General features: G+C 33.9%; 1 protein-coding gene across 3 annotated transcripts in view; it reads left to right on the top strand.

Moving 5' to 3' along the window:
- EML4 (EMAP like 4) overlaps positions 1–22,289 on the top strand; it is a 160,054-nt gene that overhangs the window by 90,998 nt on the left and 46,767 nt on the right. Inside the window, exons 4-11 of one of the 3 annotated variants that reach the window (XM_081100909.1) lie at positions 729–902; positions 2,882–3,010; positions 4,207–4,232; positions 4,417–4,449; positions 15,709–15,832; positions 17,017–17,166; positions 20,136–20,205; positions 21,758–21,868. In XM_081100909.1, coding sequence (XP_080957035.1) covers positions 729–902; positions 2,882–3,010; positions 4,207–4,232; positions 4,417–4,449; positions 15,709–15,832; positions 17,017–17,166; positions 20,136–20,205; positions 21,758–21,868 — 817 coding nt within the window. The remainder of the gene's footprint in view (positions 1–728; positions 903–2,881; positions 3,011–4,206; positions 4,233–4,416; positions 4,450–15,708; positions 15,833–17,016; positions 17,167–20,135; positions 20,206–21,757; positions 21,869–22,289) is intronic. The other 2 variants (XM_081100907.1, XM_081100908.1) reach the window with 2 other exon arrangements.

The raw sequence follows: 22,289 nt of genomic DNA, 5'->3' as shown, positions 1-22,289 counted from the left end.
TTTTAAAACAGAGTGAGAAATTTTAAAACTCTTGCAAAACAATATGAATTAGAACCCGTATCTTTCTCTATGATTTTCCCCCCTTAAACTTTTATAGTTGTCTCACCTACATAAAATGTAACAATAATTTTTTTAGTAACTCATTTATATGGAGTCTTTCTGGGGCATTTAACTTAGTGTTCATAAAGATTACAATTCTCTTTTCTTTGTATATTTTGTCAGTTTTCTTTGTATTTAATTACAATTAAAATAAGTACAGCTGGTGTAAACAGATTCAGGTGGGAAGCACAGTGAACTCTTGGTAAATTTAAAACTCAACTGGCAGGAGCAGAAGTATACAGAAGAAATGGGAATTAGAGAATAATCTTCTAAACATGGTCAGCATGCTTTGGGTGTCAGTATGTGTTACAAAAGTAATGGAAAGTGTCACTAATGCTCTCATTTGGGTAAGCTGAAATGAGATCTTCTGTTGTCCTTCCAAACCTGCCAAGATGGTTTTGGGTCTAAAGGGGCAATAGATATATTACCTTATTATTCTTAAATTTTTCACTGAAGATTTTAATAGTAGCTTCCAGAATTTTCAAAGAAACATCTTCATTCCAATGAAAGCAGTGTAAATTGTATTCATATGTGTTTTAGGATTGAATTATATAATAATCACTTTTCCCGTCATTTAAATTTTTTTTTGTTTAAATTTGTGTTGTTCCATGTTATACTTTATTTTACAGTGGTACAGAAAAAAAGAAAGAAAAACCACAAGGACAGAGAGAAAAAAAAGAGGAATCTCATTCTAATGATCAAAGTCCACAAATTCGAGCATCACCTTCTCCCCAGCCCTCTTCACAGCCTCTCCAAATACACAGACAAACTCAAGAAAGCAAGAATTCTACTCCCACCAAAAGGTTTTAACTGTCCCTGAGTTCAGAGCTAGGGAATGGTTGTAATGATACCTAAATTCTATGACATAGGAAAAAGTTGGCTATCCATGGATTCCAAGAGAAAGCCTAGTGGCTTTTGTTTTTCCTTTATTGCTATAATCTATACTTTAGACATTGGAAAATGAAGAATTTAAGATAAAAATTTCTCATTTAAAACGGGGGGGTGGGGAGGAACTAAGCTATGAACAGTTTGATGAACGGAAAGCAGAAATAACCTACTCTAAAACCAAGACATTAATTTTCTAATAAAATTATAGAATATTTTAAATTTATATAACTATGCATAAATTTATAGCCATGGATAGAAAATTGCCATTTGTAATTATCCTCTTCATATTTTGGCATCATTACAACCTTTAGCTTTCAAGGGCCCCTCTCAACAAATGGCTCTTTATTGTTACTGCCTCTCAGTTTTAGGAGAATAAGTTCTTGCTTGAGTAGAGAAATGAATCCATTTCACTTGGTCTTTTCTATGCTAAAGGCTTGCTTGAGGGCTTCTCTCTGTGTCTGTAATAATTAATATTTTAAAGTTGTGAGAGGGGGAGAAAGGAGAGACATTCTAACAATGTGTGTAAGCCTAAATTGGGGATCTAAACCTGCATGCTGGGAGTTCAGTGCTACAGCTACCTTATAAGCAAATATTTAGACCAACTTAATGAAATAATGCCTGCTTTAGAAATGCTGATTTTAGCTATATGATTAGGTATAGTTATACGGGGTGGGAAAAAGTAGATTTACAGGTGTTCTTGTGGAAAATAATACAATAATTAATAATAATACTAAAGTAAACTCTGTTTTGCATACTCAACAACTATAAACCCACTTTTACCCACTCCTCTTTTTATCAGCATACTTCCACTTGGAAATCTTAGGAAAATATTAAACCATTCTCAGAACTGGCTAGGATTCTAGTAAAATAAATAACCATTTCTAAAAGATTTATAATATATTTTTACTTGATCAGTTTAATATTTTGCCTTAAATCACTAATGGGAAATTTGGGAAAACAAAAAATCCTTCACTTTATTGATGCATGTTTAACATTTTTAAAAATGCTTGGTCTGTGTGTCTCATGCAAATTTTTCTGCCTGGTCTCATGTGGAGCTTTTCTTAGATACAGCTTATTAATGTTACACACTTTTGAAGTGTATGTGGTTAAAGGTAACTTATTTTTATAATCAATCTCTTAAAGGTTCTGATTTGATCTGATGTCTTCTTTGTCCCAGGCCTTCTTTCCAGCTTATTAAGGTCTCTTGGAAATGTGCTTGCCATTCTAAATTGCTCTTTGGTATACTATTGTGAGAAGTCTTGAAGACTTGGATGAGTTATAGGATGCTTAGCAATGCAGCCAAAAATTTATATAGAAGTCAGGAAATTTTCAGTTATAAATAAATGAATCAGTGTTGATAATACAACATTCTTAGGTTAAATTGTGTTTATTTCTAGTCATGGGTAAAATTGTCTCTAAAAGATATAAACAAAAGTTTTACTTTTAGTCCCACAATTTATTTAGAAAGTACCATGTGTACCATATATAATGACATAAAAAATGAAATAGCAGCTTTATAACAACTTAGGAAACATTACAGGGTTTTTCACAAATTCATACAGTTCCACCAATTATGAGAAATAGTGCTACTTGGAGATTTAAGCAAATAGATTTTTCCTATTAACAAAAAAAGTACAGATTTTAAAAAATCAAGTAAAACTTATTCTAATGAGTCTTCTGAATAATAGTGAAAACTATAAAATAGATTTGGTAATTGCCTTGCTTAACTCCTTTACTCATCCAGGCAGAACCTTTCAACTAATGCTTCCTTTTCTTTTCTGAATTAGTTTTAAGGAAATGTTAATTACTGCTTTTATATTCTATATAAACTGTCAATTATATATCATTGCTATTTATAGAATTTTTCTCTAAGAAATTAATATGTTTCTTCCAGCATAAAACGACCATCAACAGCTGAGAAGTCACATAATTCCTGGGAAAATTCAGATGATAGTCGTAATAAATTATTGAAGGCAGTTTCAACATCAAAATTAATATCAAAAGTTATAAAAAATACAGACAAGTAAGTATTATACTTTCTCAGTTATATCTGAAAATTAGTAAATATGTGACTGTCATGTTTGCATGTACAATTAAGTGCCTGGTTTGAATTTTTTTTTTTTTTTTAAACCTGTAACATAGACACAGATATCAGCATGGTGATTACCAGAAGGAAAGAGGAGTGAGTAGGACAGTGATGGCGAACCTATGACACGTGTGTCAGAGGTGACACGCGAACTCATTTTTTTGGTTGATTTTTCTTGTTAAATGGCATTTTAATATATAAAATAAACATAAAAAATATAAGCCTTTGTTTTACTATGGTTGCAAATATCAAAAAATTTCTATATGTGACACGGCACCAGAGTTAAGTTAGGGTTTTTCAAAATGCTGACACACTGAGCTCAAAAGGTTCGCCATCACCGGAGTAGGAGGAGGTAGAAGAGGGTATAAGGAGGATAACTGGTGATAGAAGGAGACTTGACTTGGGGTGTTGAATACACAAGACAATATACAGATGATGTATTATAGAATTGTACACCTGCAACCTATATAATTTTATTAACCAATGTCACCCCAATAAATTCAATTAAAAATAAAATAAAAACCTATATTATAATTTATCTTTTTTTTCCCTAAGTATATCTTTTTCTTTTAAATGTTCTTAAAAAGACTATGTTTTCCTATTAATGCACCTCAACTCAAATAGTAAACCTCAGTGATCCCATAAGATTTGAGTGTTTTTTTATAAATTGTTTCTATGCTTTCACTCTTTAGTTGATCTTATGAAATATTCATTATTTTATAAAATAATAGGTTAGTAGTTGAAACCAGTGAGAAGCTTTTTAAAATATAGATGCCTGAATTTCATTTCTAGAGATTTACTTGGGGTATGGCCTAGGCCAGTGATGGCGACCCTTTGACACGCGAACTCATTTTTTTGGTTGATTTTTCTTTGTTAAATGGCATTTAAATATATAAAATAAGTATCAAAAATACAAGTCTTTGTTTTACTATGGTTGCAGATATCAAAAAATTTCTATATGTGACACGGCACCAGAGTTAAGTTAGGGTTTTTCAAAATGCTGACACCCCAAGCTCAAAAGGTTCGCCATCATTGGCCTAGGCATTGAAGCTTTTACAGTTTTTTCAGGTGGTTCGTAATAATGGTGAGCCAAATAAAATTATAAAATAAATGCCTTTGAATTTCTTTTGTAGGCATAAAGACGTCATCATCAACCAAGGTAAAAATTATTTTTTAAAATCTTTGCTTTTCTATATCAGTTAAATTTTTGCTAATTGATCAGTATACTGACTATTTTCATGCAGTGTACTTTATTAGCTCATAGTAATTAAAGAGAAGTGCATTATTATAGTCATTTAAGAAAATGCCCAATTATTATAAGATATCATTTTTGTCTCAACCAGCAAAAATGTCAACCCGTGAAAAAAACAGCCAAGGTAAGAATAAGTTATGCAGTTGGTCACCTTCTAAGTTAATTTCTTCCTATATCTCTTAATTTGGCTTTTCATTTATTTATACTACCTGACTTTCCTCAAATTACTATATTTGAACTAATTTGAACTAATGAATTCAACTAATTTTCTAAAAATCTATCTTGTTTCTGTGAGCTCTGAAGATTCAAGGTCAACAGTAGAAATAAATACATCATTACAAAGAGGTATAAAATGCTAAAGGGAATTTCTCTCTTTAAAAACCTAAGTTATACTTAGAAAAGCCATTTAAAAGATTGATAAATTTTAACTCAATTTCCTGTCTCGCCAACTTAATTGCAAATAATCACTTATTTTTTTTTTATGTTTTTATTGCTTTCATAGAGGAAGGGAGAGGAAAAGAGAGAAATATCAATGATGACAGAGAATCATTGATTGGCTGCCTCCCACATGCCCCCTACTGGGGATCAAGTCCGCAACCCAGGCATGTACCCTTGACCAGAATCAAACCCAGGATCCTCCAGTCTGCAGGCCGACGCTCTATCCACTGAGCCAAAGCGGCCAGGGCTCACTTATTTTTTGAAACTCAGACTGAAAATATGAATCTAGAAAATCCATTTTTTCTTAAATGTTTTTATATTAATTATAATTTCTGGCTACTTGCTGCTGTTGACTTGTTCTGACCGAAAAATGAGAGACTTTTGTAAATGTGTATTTAATTTAATTGCAAAGTAGGTATGTTTTATACATCAGTTTTACATCCCCCTTAGATTGCCTGCAGATTTAATTGAAGCATGCTCTCTAAATGAAAGCATGTCCTTTTTGTGCATGCTTTTTACAGTTCGTTTCTGTGTGTTGTAGTTATTTTTATTTTCTGACTTACATTAACCAGATACATTATGGTTAACATTTTTGCTGAGATTTAACTTGATTTCTATGAATTTTTACCTTCTCTAGTTTCAATAACAGGAGAAATATTTATTTGTAATCTTCTTTGGATTATTTCTTTTTCTTAGAGATTTTAAATGAAGTTGATTTTAGCTGGCATTCCTCACCTTTAGTTAGGGCTTACTTTCTCCCTCTTTTATAATTTAAGTATAGACTAAGCAATGATTGAAATAGTTGAAGGAAATAATAAGATTTTTATTTACAAAGACAGTTTTTATTTCTGTTTATCTATTTTTTTAAAAAAATAGAAGTAGTGATATGTAGTGGAAAGAGCTGTGAATGGAAAATCTCTGTGTTGGGTGTTTAGTCCTGGTTCTTCTAGCCTTGTGACCTAGGCAAAATGACAATGTCTCTTAGAGTTTTCTAATCTGAGAATAATAACTATAAAGTTTACATCACATGGCTGCTGAAGGATGAAATAATATACAGGGGTGAACAAAAGTAGGTTTACAGTTCATATGGAACTAGATATGCAGATTATGATTATTACAGTAGTTTTATAAACTATTTTGTGTACTCACAACTGTAAACCTACTTTTGCTTATTCCCCTCTATATATGAAAGTACTTTAAAAATAGAAGACACCATAACTATAAAGGTGCTGTTATTATTACATGTTTTGCTAAAGAGCTTAAATTTTGTAAAATCCTGTAGGATAAATGAGAAAGGGCTAGCTGCCTTTTTCTCATGTTGAAGTATGTTCTTTGGAAGGAAAAAGGAACTTAAGATTAGTATTGTAATAAGTGAATGGTTTGAATTGGTGACAGTTTTCAATACTCTTCAGTTATGTAAGTAAATAAATGTATTTAAAAGGGAAGATTTTTGCTATAAAAGCATCACTAAACAGGGTTTTAATGCCTGTGTCTAGAAAGATTGATGGAATGGAAAGCTGGAAAAGATAATAGAAAAATAAATTCTGTTATAAGAATTCTTTACCTCAAAAAGATTGTCCCAGATGTTGGAATTGAATATCAATTGTTGCTTGCATTTAGATTTTTATTTTTTTGGAATTTGAGTCAATTCCTTTGCACTTTAATGAGTTATATTCTATCTGCAGTGTACTCTTAACACTAGAGTGTATCTTTAGGGAGAAGTCTTGTATTTCAGCTTGTTAGGCAGTACAGGCCTGACTGAGATTGAGACAGAATCTGTAAGAATCTTTAGAAAGAAGTAGATGGATTCTAGATAGTTTAATAGGTGGGGTAGAAGAGATAAGGAACAGAGGGGAATCTGTGAAGGCTAGCTTGAGCAACTAGATCAGAGGCATCTACTAAAGTGACATTTGAGGAAGAGTAGATGTATAGAAAAGAATGAGAGTTTGGTTTTGAACAGATACACTTAAATTGTCTGTAAGACTTAATCTGCTGTGTAGCAAGCCACATAGTGTACCAAGCATGTCATACTCGCAGCCAGCGGGCCTCATGCCTCATTTAAATAAACACGAGTTTGACATGCTTGACTGTAAATGTTTAAACACATGTATTTTGGAGTCCAGAGAATGGATTCACCATTATTTAGCTTTGTGACTTAAGATTACTACTTCTTTTTTGTGTGGGGAGGGGTGTTTATCCTCACCTGAGGATATTTTTCCCCATTGATTTTTAGAGAAAGTGAAAGGAAGGTGGAGAGGCAGAGAGACACATAGATTGGTTGCCTCTTGCCCGCACCCCAGCTGAGGCCAGGGATGGAGCCTGCAACCAAGGTACATGCCCTTGACCGAAATTGAACCCAGGACCCTTTAGTCCACAGGCCAATGCTCTATCTAGTAAGCCATTTTCTTGAGTTATTTGTTTTCTCATGAGACAATAATAAATTCTAAATGATTATTATAAAAATAAAGATAATAAAATGTTTAAACATAGTACCTGGCACATCGAATCAAGTAAGTTTTAGTTGTTACATCCTTGTACTGAAATGTGTTGTAAGATGAAAAGATGACCATTAAATAGATAACCTTCATTTGATAAAATTGTAGATATATTTTTAAAGTTTGGTATTCATTTTGGATAGTGTATTTCACAGCACATTTACTTACACCTTAGGTATTAATCCAAAACATGTGTTATTTTTAGACACTCTTTAAAATATGATTTATTGATTTCTTTAGCTCTTTTTGACAATGACAAGTGTGACTTGCTCCAAGCCATCTGTTTTGATTTGGGAAGAAGCCTATTTACATTTGATACATTTAGGTGAGTGGTAGCAGGGAAAATTTTACTTCAAAGGCCTGCGTCCTTCAGCCACAGCAGAGTAGTAGGAGAAGAGCTGTATGTAAGCTGCATGTTCTGATCAGCACTCAGGCAGAAGGAAGGATTCCGTGCGTGAAAGCACTTGAAGGTGGAATTGGATGTATACAGGGCAATCTCTGAAGCTAGGTGTGGGTGGAAGGACAGGTTAGACCACTGAAAAGAGGCTCTTACTGACTTAGATCTTTATCTACACTCAAATCCCAGAAGCCTAAACACTTTCATTACTCTTCTTTCTATTTCTGGCACATTCTGCTACCATCGCAAAAGAAATAAAGACTTAGCACATCAAGTTAAACTGAAGAAATTTTCCTGTAGGACTGTTTATTGTTAGATGTAGCAGTTAGGTTTCTAGTACAATACTACTCATTTAGTAAGTTATTAATTAGAAAGCTTTTTGAGCTAACTTTTATAAAATTATTTATTGGGGGAAATAGATAATCTGACAAATTTTGTAATAAGCAAAATGAATACAGCCTATAAGCTCATCCTTATAATGGTTATCCATATATCCTTATAATGATATCCATATTTTTTAGATATGGAAAATAAGTTTCACATGAATGCCCTCAAGTTATTGCGTATTACTGTGGGTTTTTTTTCAGGCTTGGATAATCTTTCGTCACTTTTTCTGTATAGTGTCTTAGCAAATAATTGTCTGATCATATTAAGAACCTGAATGACTCAGATTCCTATTGGAGAGAAATCTGCTTAATTGAGGAAAAGGAAACTCATCAACCACCAAGTCACACTCTTCCTCTTATAGTGGGTTTCATTGCTCTAAGATTAGATTCATTCTTGCTTAATTGTCAAATCATGCAGTAACATCCTAGTTACAGGTGTATTTAGCGGGAAAAATAGTTATTATAGTTTAGAAAATTGAGACGTAATTGACAATTTATTAGCTACTAAGCTACCTGTCTAAAAATGGCTTCAGATGAAAAGTACAAGTCATTTTGAAATACATAACTGTCTAAATGCCTTCGGTAATTTGTTGTAGCCACACAGTTCAAATAATCTAAAAATATAAAATCATTTATAAAATTGAAAAAAGAAAACTCTTAAGTAATCTTATAATTTTAAAAGCTAGTCCAGTTCTGATGTATTTCTTTATTTTTTATTAGATACACTTTTTTAATATATTTAATTAACTTTTTACAGAGAGGAAGGGAGAGGGATAGAGAGTTAGAAACATCAATGAGAGAGAAACATCGATCAGCTGCCTCCTGCACATCCCCTACTGGAGATGTGCCCGCAACCAAGGTACATGCCCTTGACCGGAATCGAACCTGGGACCCTTCAGTCCTCAGGCCGACACTCTATCCACTGAGCCAACCAGTTAGGGCTAAAATAATTTTTTATTGTTGAAAGTATTACATATGTTCTCCCTTTTCCCCCATTGACCTTCCCCAGCCCGCCTCTGCCCTTCGCACCCCAGGCCTTCAGCACCCTATTGTCTGTGTCCATGGGTTATGTATATATGCATACGAGGTTTTTGGTTGATTACCTCCCACCCAACCATCCTTCCCCACCTTCCCTCTGAGATTCCACACTCTGTTCTAGTATGCTTCCATGTCTCTGGATCCACTCCATTTATCCATTTATTTTGTTACTTAGATTCCACATATGAGTGCAATCATGTGATACTTGTCTTTCTCTGACTGACTTATTTCACAGGTATCATGCTAAGTGAAATCAGATACACGTTTTAAACATTCATTTAACAAATACTTACTTAACAAGTGCTTATTTTATCAAGACCTATCCTAGGCACTCCAGGATTCATCAGCTATAATGTCTGAACTTTGTGAAACTTATATTCTGCATATAAGAAGCAGATAATAAATACTTAGTATAAAATATGTGTTTATCTGGAGAAAAGAATTTCATGAGCAGAGAAATCTGGAAGTACATGAGCCCTAAGACAAGATCTTTCTTGCTGTTAAGAATCAGCAAGGAGATCATTGGTTGTAGTGTGCATACAGTTTTGTACTTGTTACTCATTACATTTATAAAATTCTGATTGATTCTAAGGAACAGAAGCTTCATTAAGACCTCATTTAGGAAAGGGCAGCAAAGTGGTATAGAGGAAAGAACGTAAGCATGAGACCTAGTTAGTGGTAAAGCGACTTGTACCACTGAAGTTTAAAGAATCAGAATCCTATAATGATTAAAATTATGAGTGTAAGTTGAAGAGAAGCTCAAAATTCAATTTGCCAAAAGAAATTATTTAAAAACATGAAACATTGTTCATCTGATAATTTTTTCTTGTAACTGAGACTTCGGACCTCATTTCCCTCTATTCTAGACAGCACTAAGGGTCTCTAATAACTTTTGCAAGTTCGTTCTTGCAGCAAATAGAAAATGGAGAATCATCTCCCCCCACCCCCATTCCTTCACTAACTTGTTTTAATCTACTGTTTAAAGAATTTGAATGCAGGTGCTTTTGTTCAGTGCCTTACATGGTTTTCTGACCTGTTGGCTCCAGGCATTCTGTCCAAAAACCTGATCATACCTGTGTAAATTGAGCATTGTATCTGAAAAAATAACTAAAACTTACCTATAAAGTATAGAGCAGTGATGGCGAACCTTTTGAGCTTGGGGTGTCAGCATTTTGAAAAACCCTAACTTAACTCTGGTGCCGTGTCACTTGTAGAAACTTTTTGATATTTGCAACCATAGTAAAACAAAGACTTGTATTTTTGATATTTATTTTATATATTTAAATGCCATTTAACAAAGAAAAATCAACCAAAAAAATGAGTTCACACGTCACTTCTGACACGCGTGTCATAGGTTTGCCATCACTGGTATATAGGCTAATAGTCCTACATGACACTGTCTCTATATTGTTACCTATTGAGAGAGAGTATATTCTCACCTGCTACGAGGGTGTACAGTTTGAAAGAAACAAACAAACAAAAAGTCAAAAAGCCCTTAACTGAGCTGCAGGTAGTATCTTTCCTTGCTGTTACTGAGATGGTATCCACAATTTTGCAATTTCAGAATTAAGGAAAAAGGGTGCTCGCTTTAAGTCTGTTTTAGTTTGAATAGCAGGAAGGACAGGAAACCAAATATTGCATTTAAAAAAAATACTTCTAAAACTTAGATATTGGACCTCTTAAAATGGGCTAAATAAACATTACTTAGATCCCTAGGTCTGGGCTTGTCCAGGTATTCTCTATATTTTAAAAGGAGATAAAAAAGAACACGTTTTCTCCATTGGAGATTTTTTTTAAAGCCCTGTAAAAGCAAAGATCTGATTTCTTGATGATGTTGGTAACAATCTTATAGATTAAAATATGTTTAAAGGCTCTCTAATTTTTTATATATATAAACTGCCCCCACTTTTAATAATATATGTTCTTAAGATCTTTTTTCCTTATTTTTAACTGAAAAAAAGCCCCAACTGCTCCCTTTGGACATGGGAAATAATGACTTGTCATAAGAGAACATCCTAGTCTTACGCATATTTATTTTATTGTGGTTGAAAACTTTTCACCCATATCATATTTTCACAACTATAAACATAAGTTTAAAAAAAATCTAAACTAAAAATCTAATTAACCAGAAAAATCTTCATTCCTAAAGCATATCAATTAACTAAGATAACATAGTTAAAAATCCATTTTGTCCAGAAATGGCAATTAGACTTTATGATGTGTTGCTCACTGTCACAATTAACTATTTTCCTGAAGCACTTTGAAAATAATTTTGAAACTTGTGATTAGGGTTAGTAGAAAAGAGGTACAGTTGATCAGTGACATATACCAAGATTGGGAGAAAAGGCAAAGTAAAATAAATCATGTTGCACATTCCTGAACTATACTTATAATTGGCTCCTCAGGAACTGTTTCACCAAAAATATTATTTTGAGTATTTCTTTTAATAATGCTTTTTAAATGTTTTAAGGATTGTGAAATATTTTAATCTTACTGAAAATGTATGCAAATAATATATAGCTAACCCCTGTATAGTGGCCACCCAGATCTATTAGATCTTTATATTTTGCTTTGTTTGACTCAGACTGTAGGGATTTGTTTGTTGTTTTTTGTGTTTTGTTATGTTTGTTTTTTTAGAAATAAAGCATTTAAGGTGAAGTTGAAGCCTCTCCTTAATCCTTTTTCATTAGAATTCCATATACAGGTTTTTATTATCCCCCTGTGGGCTTCTGATTCTCTTTCTACTGTACTGAATTGAGAAAGAGCTAGAAGAATAAATGTTTTGACATCTAGGAGAGGTCAATGGGGGGAAAAGGAGACTACGTAATACTTTAAACAATAATGAACTTAAATTATTAAAAAAGAATAAAAAAAAGAATATCGTAATTCTAGCCTCTTGAAAATCCCAGGGAATCTTTTGTGAGAGGAAACAAAAAAGTCAAGGACACATCTTTCTGTTTTTAAAACCACTTTTTCAATTGACTTTTTGAAAAACGAGAATCGGCATGTACACAAGTGATGGATTTATCAATGAGCACTGATACCATTGCCAGGAAGTTCTCAGGGCGTTTTCACCACAGCAGTGGTCCAGCAAGCCCTGGTTTTCTGTAACAAGTGAAAAGAATGTGCAGGACGCAGAGGGCTGACTGTGCAGAATGCTGAGCGCTTGGTAAACTGAATCCAACCTCAAGGAGGAAAACAGTGACCTTGCCTACAGCAGAAACACCACCAAGGTGGAAAGGTTCTCCCCTTTCATGTCCATGTAACTGTTATTAGTTACCTTTATATTATGAGACAAAGAGAATGTTAATAAATAAGACTGAACAATAGTTTTTAACATAAAAAAATGTTTTGAAATCTAAAGTTTATTTTTTTTAATTTCTTTTGAAAAATTGAATACAACTTGGTATATGCAGATGTAATGAACATTTTTTCCATTTAGTGCTTAACATAACTTTTTTTGAGCATTTAAATGTGTGATCTGAGAGAGTTTTTAAAATACAACCATATTTTGCTTAGTTCAGAGAAGTTTTCAGCAGTTTAGCCAGTGTTTAAAAGTTTTATGTGTTTATATTGTTGGAATAAACTTTTTTTCTATCTTTTCTCAAAGAAAGACTTTTCCAGGCAGTAAAAATAATCTAAAATGCTTAAACAAGCTCCCATATCTGATATTTTCAAGTAATTTTTATGATAATCACAGTTGTAAACAAAACACCAAATAGAAATCTGATTAAAGGAGGTTTAGATTTAAGAAAGTAGTTAACTGCAAGTTGGCTTATTACAGTAATTAGGATGAGAAGTTGGTAAAGAAATCAGTATGGTATTCTGTTGGCAAAGGTGAGCATTTTTGTTTTGTTTTTTTCTTTTATACTATCCTAAACCTATTCCCTTTGCTGGACATACAATCTACTCTAAGAGGTGATAGAAGCATCTATTAAATGCTTTATTTTTTATTCAGAAAGCATTTATGATATATATATGTGATCAAAGATTCTGGGAGAAATTCCAAAGGACAGGATATCTGCCTTTAAGAATTTAAAAACAATTGCAAATTACATAACAAATTCACATTGATAAGAAAGCAAACTTGGGGGGTGGGGGAGGACAAGGAAATACAGATAAGGATGATTGCAGAAGGGAAATAGTTGCAGCTGGTAATCATTTAGTTATCAAAGTTCAGCTCTGCTAAAAATCACCAGGAAGCAGAGCCCACTCTCAGATTCAGAAGTAATAAAGACATATATCATGTGGTGTTCAAATCGTGGCGTGGGAGGTGTTAGCCTGTTCTTAGGTTTGAGAGGCTGAGCACACTGTGAGTAATAATAATAAAAATAACTTGAACTTCTCACCCATAACAAGCATAATTTTTTCAGTCCAACTCTGAAGAAATACTTGTAGATATTCAGCAAAGTAATGTATCTTTCCTTCTTCGGTTTGCATTGTATAAAGTATTGAGGTATTATGTACTCTTCTCCTTAGCAGTGTAGGTCATTATTAGAGGTCCTAAGGTTGTATCAACCTCTGGTTGATGACCACATTTTCAGTCTGTGTCTAGTCCAGGGGTGGGCAACCCCTGGCACGCATGCCAAACATGGCACACCAGTAACTTTTGCTGGCACTCGAAACCCTCTCTATAATCTTCCATTTACAATTTTTGTGAACATTTGAATGACTTAAATGTTAAATTACAAGGAACTGGCAAGACACTTGATGTTATGTTTGATTATATAAAGGCTTTTGAAAAGAAACTGGAAGTCTTTAAGAGGGATGTGAATGGTGAGAGATTTAGATATTTCCCAAACTTCAAGAGGCACATCAAAGACCTCCCAAAAGATGACAGAACAGACTGTCAAAGCCTTCAAAAGCTTTTTTAAACATCATCAAGACAACTATTGAGCAGTTCTTCTCAAGATTTGCGAAATTCAGAGAACTGGAAGAGACAGCAAAATTCATGAGGTTTCCAGTCAGCATGAAACTGGAGGAACTAAACTTACAAGTTTTTTCATGGATAGACATGGCTGATTTTGAAATGCAGTTGATTGAATTTCATAGTAGCTCAATTTAGAAGCAGAAATTTATTGACCTTAGAGTTGACTTGGAAAACATTGAAAAAAAGCGATTAGAGACAGGAGTACCAGAGAGAAGTGTCGAAAACGAACTATTGAGGACTTGGAATGCCATTCCAGAAAATTTTTTCTGTTTAAAAAACTTTGCAACAGCGTTACTCTCCATGTTTTCATCCACATACGCTTGTGAATCTTTGTTCTCAGTGATGGCCTTTGTTAAGTCTCGTAATAGGAGTAGCCTGATGTAAAATCTCTGTCATCAGTGATGCAGCAGCAAAAGTCTCACTGATAATATCAAATGGAGTCATAAAGTTTTCTGTTGGACTATCAGTGTACATGTATACATTAAAAAATAAATGTATTTTTCATCATCATATACTGTGTTTTTGTCGCTCGAATGAATTTTATTTCTTCAAGATTCTTCACATACGTACACCTTAAGAGATATCAAGTAGGTGTAACATGTTCTCAAAAATTAGGGTTGGCACGCAGAAGAATTTTGAGTCAGATTTTGCTGGTTTTGGCACGCACTCACAAAAAGGTTACCCACCCCTGGTCTAGTATGTTTTCATATTACCAGACAAGTTGGCAAGTGATAGACACTTCCTATGCTTTGTACTCGGTTTCTTATTTTCTCCTTCTCTTTAGGTTCTTTTGTAACTAGTTTGCACCCACTACAACATTTATTAAACCTATCTGTATGTAGGCGGGAATACTGGGGCTTTTTGGTGTCTTTTTTTTTTTTTAAGGCATAAGTAATAATTTCATTTGTTTAGTTAAGTGAAATATTGTCCCACTTGTAAAAGGTGTACAATAAAGATTGATTTGATTCTAGAGTTGTCTTTTTGATATTTTTAGTTTTAGGCTATTGTAGATCTTATAAACAGCCATTGGTTTATGAAATAAAAGATGTTTTAGGACCTAGCCTGTTAAATAGAAACTGTTTCCTAGCATTGTCTTTAAAATATTATTGTATTATAATTGAATTTAATTGCTTAGACCCAAGGCTGATTGTAGGCCCAATTGTAAAGTGAGGGACATTGGTCATCTTTTCCCTCCCAGCTCTTCTCACAGCCTTGTATAGCAGAGCTCTGAGTCTCTCTCCCCATCCTGACTTATGAGGGTATTTGACTCCCCTCCTTCTGGAATGTTCTGAGACTATATTTTTTGTAAGTCATTAAATCATCAGTAGGTTAATCAAATGGTGTGATAGACATGGTTGTTGTCTACCCTGATAATCTCTTTCTTCTTTTCAGCTGTTAGGTAAACTTCCATGACAAAATTATTTTCTTTGCATTTTTCTACCTCAGCCTTCCTGGCCTTGTTGAAATGTGTCAACTTATGTACATAAATATTTTAATTACGAAAATAGTTACTCTCATTTAAGGAAAAAAAAAGTTTTTTCTTACAATGTTTTGGTCTAGATTTTTATACACAAAAACAATGATATATAATAAGACTAGAACTCTAAAGTAGCTATTTTTATCACATTACATTAATCACTTTTCTGTGGTTATTCAGAAAAGACATCTCTGACTTAATTTTTCTCTTGTGTTTCAACAGAAGGAGACTATATTAAAATGTTTATGCGAGGTCGGCCAATTACAATGTTTATTCCTTCTGATGTTGACAACTATGATGACATCAGAGCAGAACTGCCCCCTGAGAAGCTCAGACTGGAGTGGGTGTATCCTTTTTTCTACCATGACAGCAAATTCGCTGGCTTCATTTAAGAAAATTAGTTTACCTAACCTCCATCAAAATGATTTTTACATCAGAAAGTAAATGTAATAAGCACACCAGCCTCTGATCCTATCATATATTTTATATATTTTGCTATTAGCAATTTAAAATCACCAAAATTAATGTCTTTGATAGGGCAAGCGATATTTTAAGATCATTACAGTAGGTACTTGTGATGTGATAGCAAAGGCATTGGACTGAAATTGGAAGACTAGTGTCTGAGTCTTGGCTCTACCACTTACCCCCAGGAAAACTTACTTTCTTCACTTGAAATAGAGGTTAATAACTCCTACCTCACGGGTCTGTTGTGAGAATTAAATAAGAAAACGTCAGTTAAGTATTTTGTAACCTAGGAAATATGAATTAAGAGCTCAACTTAACAAGGTTCTTTTAATTCCAGAATTAACTTGTGTTCTTAGCCAGACTTTTAAAAAAAACTGACTATATGAAACAGTGTTCTCCTAATTTCACTTAGAAATTCTCCCTTTTCTTAGAACATCTAAGAAATTCACAGTGAAGGGGAAGGGAGCTAATAGCTTGAACTCTGCTTTCTGTCTCTGTTCTCCTACATCCCCTTTCCCCACCCCTTGAACCATTCCCTCCTTTTGGCAGAAATTAGCTTGGAAATCTCTCCAATCCTGTAATTCTGTACAACTGTTTAACATATACTCTGCCTACCGAACTGTGCCTGGCAATCTCTGCTTTATCATTTAGGTCAAGCATAAATGTAACTTTCTCAGATAGCCCTTCTTTTGATCTCTCTTTTTCTCTCCATTTAGGTCCTTTTATTCTTCTACCATGCTGTTATTTTCCCCCCACAATTTCTAATGATATAATTGGTGTTTGTTTTTGTCATTTTTGCCAGAGCCTAAGCTCCAGAGACATAGGTCTCACATTGGTTTGTATGTTTAGCTCTGTGCCGGACACATCAGGAACTCAATCTATATTTATTTGTCTGTTAAATGGGGGAAATTAAGATTCAAGTACACTGGCAAACATGAGTTTTCAAATTCCAGGCCAGTCCTCTTACATTATACCTTTCTGATATCTTTAAGTATCCTTGAAAAAATTGTTAATTTAACACCTTGAATATTTTGCTTGTTTAAAACCTTGACTCTTTCTTTTAAGATATGGTTATAGAGGAAAGGACTGTCGAGCTAATGTTTACCTTCTTCCTACCGGGGAAATAGTTTATTTCATAGCATCAGTAGTAGTACTATTTAATTATGAGGAGAGAACTCAACGGCACTATCTGGGTCATACAGACTGTGTAAAATGGTTGGTATCATTTAACATTGTTCATTCTTTAATTTCATGCTCTCATTTTTATTTTTGGGGGTTTTAAAAATCTTGGTTTTATTGGAAATGATTTATTGTGGACACCTCAGAATTTAATGATATTATGGGCATTGCCTTTTAGAGAGTGGAAAGAAGGGAGAGAAGGGGCGAGAGAGAGAAACATCAATGTGAGAGAGAAATATCGATTGGTTGCCTCCTGAACGAGCCCTGACTGGGCCAGGGATCAAACTGCAACCCCCAGGTTCATGCCCTTCCTCTCTAAAAATCAATAAAAAAATATATTTTAAAAAGCAGTCCCATTGTTAGTTTTTTGAGGAAACTCCATACTGTTTTCCACAGTGGCTGCACCAGTCTGCATTCCCACCAACAGTGCACTAGGGTTCCCTTTTTCCACAATTCTTCCAGCTCCTGTCATTTGCTGATTTCTTGATAGTAGCCATTCTGACAGGTGTTAGGTGATACCTCATTGTAGCTTTAATTTGCATTTCTCTGATGGTTAGTGACCTTGAGTATTTTTTCAGATGTCTATTGGCCATCTATATGTACTCTTCGGAGAAGTGTCTGTTCAGGTCCTTTGCCCATTTTTAATTGTATTGTCTGTCTTCTTGGTGTTGATCTGTATTGGTTCTTTTATATATATTGAAATTAACTCCTTATGAGATGAATCATTGGTGAATATCTTCTCCCATATTGTGGGTTCCCTTTTTGTTTTGTTGAGGGTTTATTTTCCTGTGCAGAAGCTTTTTAGTTTGATGTAGTCCCATTTATTTATTTTTTCCTATATTTCCCTCAGAAACATATCAGCAAAAATAATGCTCTGAGGGATGTCTGAAATGTTATTGCCTGTGTTTTCTTCAGGAATTTTATGGTTTCTCAACTTACATCTTTTATCCATTTTTATTTTTTCTTGTGTATGGTGTAAGTTGATGGTCTAGTTGCACTTTTTTTGCATGTTAACTGTCCAGTTTTCTCAACATCATTTATTGAAGAGACTGTTTGTACTCCACTGAATGCTCTTGCCTCCTTTGTCAAATATTAATTAACCATAAAGGCGTGGGTTGATTTGTGGGCTCTCTGTGTTCTGTTTAGTTTATCTATATGCCTGTTCTTGCGCCAGTACTGGGCTATTTAGGTTACGGTGGCTTTATAGTATAGTTTGATATCTGGTATTGTGACCCTCCAACTTTGTTCTTGCTACTCAAGATTGCTGAGGCTATTTGGGGCTTTTATGGTTCCAAATAAATTTTTGGAATATTTGTTATAGATCTGTGAAATATGTCATTGGTATATTAATAGGAATTATGTTGAATCTATATAGATTGCTTTGAGTAATATGAACATTTTAATGATGTTAATTTTTCCGATCCATGAATATAGTATATGCTTCTACTTGTTGCATTTTCCTCTATTTCTTTCTTTAGTATCCTTTAGTTTTCTGAGTACAGACAGGTCTTTTACCTCATTGGTTAAGTTTATTCCTAGGTACTTTCTTTTTTGTTGTTGCAGTTGTAAATTGGATTGTTTTTTAGTTTCTGAGAGTTTGTTATTGGTGTATAAAAATGCCACCGATTTCTGAATATTAATTTTGTATCCTGCTACTTTGCCAACTTCATTTATTAGATGTAGTAGTTTTTTGGTGGGTTATTTAGGGTTTTCTATGTATAATATGTCATCTGTGAATAATGACAATTTTAGTACCTCCTTTCTAATTTGGACGCCTTTTATTTCTTCTTCTTATCTGAGTGCTGTGGCTAGGACTTCCAGCACTATGTTGAATAAGAGTAGTGAAAGTGGACATCCTTGTCTTGTTTCTGATATTGAGAGAAATGCTTTTAGTTTTTGCCCATTGAGCATTATATTGGCTGTAGAGTTTTTATACAGGGCTTTTATTATGTTGAGGTGTGATCCCTGTATTCCCACCTACTGAGAGTTTTTATCATAAAGGGGTCCTGGATTTTATCAAATGCTTTTTTTGTATCTGTTGATATGATCAGTGATTCTTATCTTTCATTTTGTTTATGTGATGTATCACATGTATTGACTTGTATGGGTTATTTTGGTTCTCCTTTTGTAATTGGGTCTTGATTGTTATTGTCCCATTTGTGTGTGGGATCTCCCCTCAGGCTGGCTGACTATGAGGCTAAATCCCACCTATATCCTGCGAGCTGTTGAACAGGTACTAGGTTGCGGGTTTGCTCTTCACTCAGGGCGCGTACAGGAGGCAACCAATTGATATTTCTCTCTCACATCAATGTTTCTCTCTCTCTCTCTCCCTTCCTCCCTCTCAGTCTCAAGGTGGTTTCTACCCTTCCTTGTTTAAAAGCCTCCTCTTCAGCTGTTCTTTAGTTGGTAATTCAGGGTGAATGTTCCCCAGTTTAGCTTTATTTCCAGTTTGGTGCAAGAAAGATCCACCTACTCTGCCACCATCTTGAAACCCTTTAATGCTCATGTTTTAATACTAGATTAAAATTACAATGCCTTATGCATCTTCACTGTAATAAAAACATGTGAAATATGTATATGTACATAGGTGCAGAACTAGAAAGGAACTTGGACATATGAAAACAGTTTAGGTGAAGAAATTAAGCAAAAAACAAAACTCATAGTCACAGGCAACACAACAGCATGGTGATTACTAGAGGGGAAAGAAGGGTGGGTAGGTAGAAGGAAAAAAGAAAACTTTAATTTATTAAGGCACAATTGTGAATAAATATTTTCTTTAGATTTAGTGTTTTGTTAATTTGTCAAGTTTAATAAAGAAGTACAACTGAAAACTTAGAAATCTTTTTATACTTGATGTTTATTTGATTTGTTAAAGAAAAAGAAATAGGTCACTGGGAGATTTTTTAATGATTAAAAAACTGTTTGAAAAATGTTGATACTAAGGCATATTTCTGCTGTTTCTTACGATTCCTGTATTTAAAATTGCTGTTAATACTGCTTTTTAGCCTTGCTGTACATCCTGACAAAATTAGGATTGCAACTGGACAGATAGCTGGAGTGGATAAAGATGGGAGGGTGAGTGTCACAGTTTTATGCCTTCTGTGCCTAGTGACATTACTATTAGAATGGAATTGGTGATAACTTTTATATCTCAATTTATTCTTCTAAAATTTAACTATGATTTCTAGTATAAGCAAGGAAAAATATTAGAATGTAAAAACATTCTAAAAACCAAAAGAGAATTATACTACTTAAATATTTTTTTCTAAAAACCAAGTGTTCTCACCCAGCTGGTGTTGCTCAGTGGTTGAGCATTGACTTATGTGTGAACCAGGAGGTCATGGTTCGATTCCTGGTCAGGACATATGCCTGGGTTATGGGCTCGATTCCCAGTGTGGGATGTTCAGGAGGCAGCCAATCAATGATTTTCTAATCATTGAAGTTCTCTCTCTCTCTCTCTTCCTCTCCTAAATCAATAAAAACATACTTTTTTTAAATAAAAAAAAACACACACAAACAAGTGTGCTCAAGGAAACTACTTATTTTTAAAAATGGGAATACTGATAAGATTGTTAACTTATATATATTTTTATTGATTTCAGAGGGAAGAGAGAGAAACATAAATGATGAGAGAGAATCATTAATTGGCTGCCTCCTGCACACCCCCTACCAGGGACCAAACCCACATCCTAGGCATGTGCCCTGACCAGGAATCAAACCAGGACCTCCTGTGTTCATAGGTTAAGGCTCAACCACTGAGTCATGGTGGCTGGGCGTTATATATATATATTTTAGCATAGAATAAGTTATCAGTGTTTGCTATAGGTACTGCAATTTCCCTAAATTGATTTTATATATGAGTAGCACTGATAACACTTTAAAATTTTTAGTTGCTATTTAGTATTACTAAATAGGCTTAAATAACAAATCCCTTATTTGTAAGGATCAACAGTGAATATTAATGATGATTAATTAGAAATATATGACTGTACTCATGGCATTCTCTGGCTTGTTTCTTTCATGAAAAGGACTTGGAGGGATTATATTTGAAGAATTATAAGAGCCCTTCCACTTCCAGATTCTGTTTTAAGAACTGTTTGCTTAGCAGTTTATTGAGCACTGATTTTAAAAAGTATTCTTTTCCCAGGAATAAAGGTAATGCTAAAAGCAGGGTATCCAGAGCAAATTTTCCTGGGTCTGAATCCTAACTCCACCTTTTAATAGTTGTGTAACTTTGGACAAGTTATTTAAATCTTCATATCTCAGTTTCCTCATTTATGAAATGGTGATTATAATAGTAAATAGCTCATAGAATTATGAAGATTAAACTGATTAATACATGTGATATACTTAGAATAGTATATGGCACTTGAGAAATATTCAAATCATTTGCTGCTACAACTATTATCACTGTTGTTATATCCTTATTTTTATGGTATGAGAAGAAAATACCTGCTCAAGATTCTTTGAGGACATGTCTAAATGTAGTAGCTATTTTTTATTAGATATTTATCCATCTCTATTACTTTTTAAAGACAGTAAACAGTTTTGTGTTGTAGTGGTATTCATTGGCATCCACCTATATACCAGTGAGTCCTATCTTGTGTTTTTCCCCTTGTTTTTGCAGCCTCTGCAACCCCATGTCAGAGTGTGGGATTCAGTTAGTCTATCCACACTGCAGATTATTGGACTTGGAACTTTTGAGCGTGGAGTAGGGTGCCTGGATTTTTCAAAAGCTGTAAGTATTAATTTTTAAAGGAGTAAGCAAGCGGTACAAAGAAGCCAAAAAGAAGTTAAGCTCATTTTTGTGTCTGTGCGTTCATAGAAAGTGATAACTCTGAATTGAAATATGGGATATTAGCTATAGCCAGCATTTTAACCTAAATACTAAAGTACTTTGGTTTAGCTAGGATCCAGAATATTACACTTAGTTATAATTAATTTTTTTCTGTCCTAAAATAAAATTCCTGTGTAGTATTGGGAAATGTTGGAGGAATACATGGTTGGCATAGTAAAAGTAAAACAAGCAGTAAGTTGTGCTTTTGTTTAGCTTGGATAACAGAGCTCTATTTTATTTAGAAAATTCACAGACCTAAAACTTGCACAAATTGTTAGATACTGAATTTTAAACTCATGTTGTCATTAAACTCCCACGTACC

This window comes from Myotis nattereri (assembly GCF_964212035.1).
Source record: "Myotis nattereri genome assembly, chromosome: 10".
NCBI lineage: Eukaryota > Metazoa > Chordata > Mammalia > Chiroptera > Vespertilionidae > Myotis > Myotis nattereri.
This window is presented reverse-complemented; position numbering and strand designations above follow the sequence as displayed.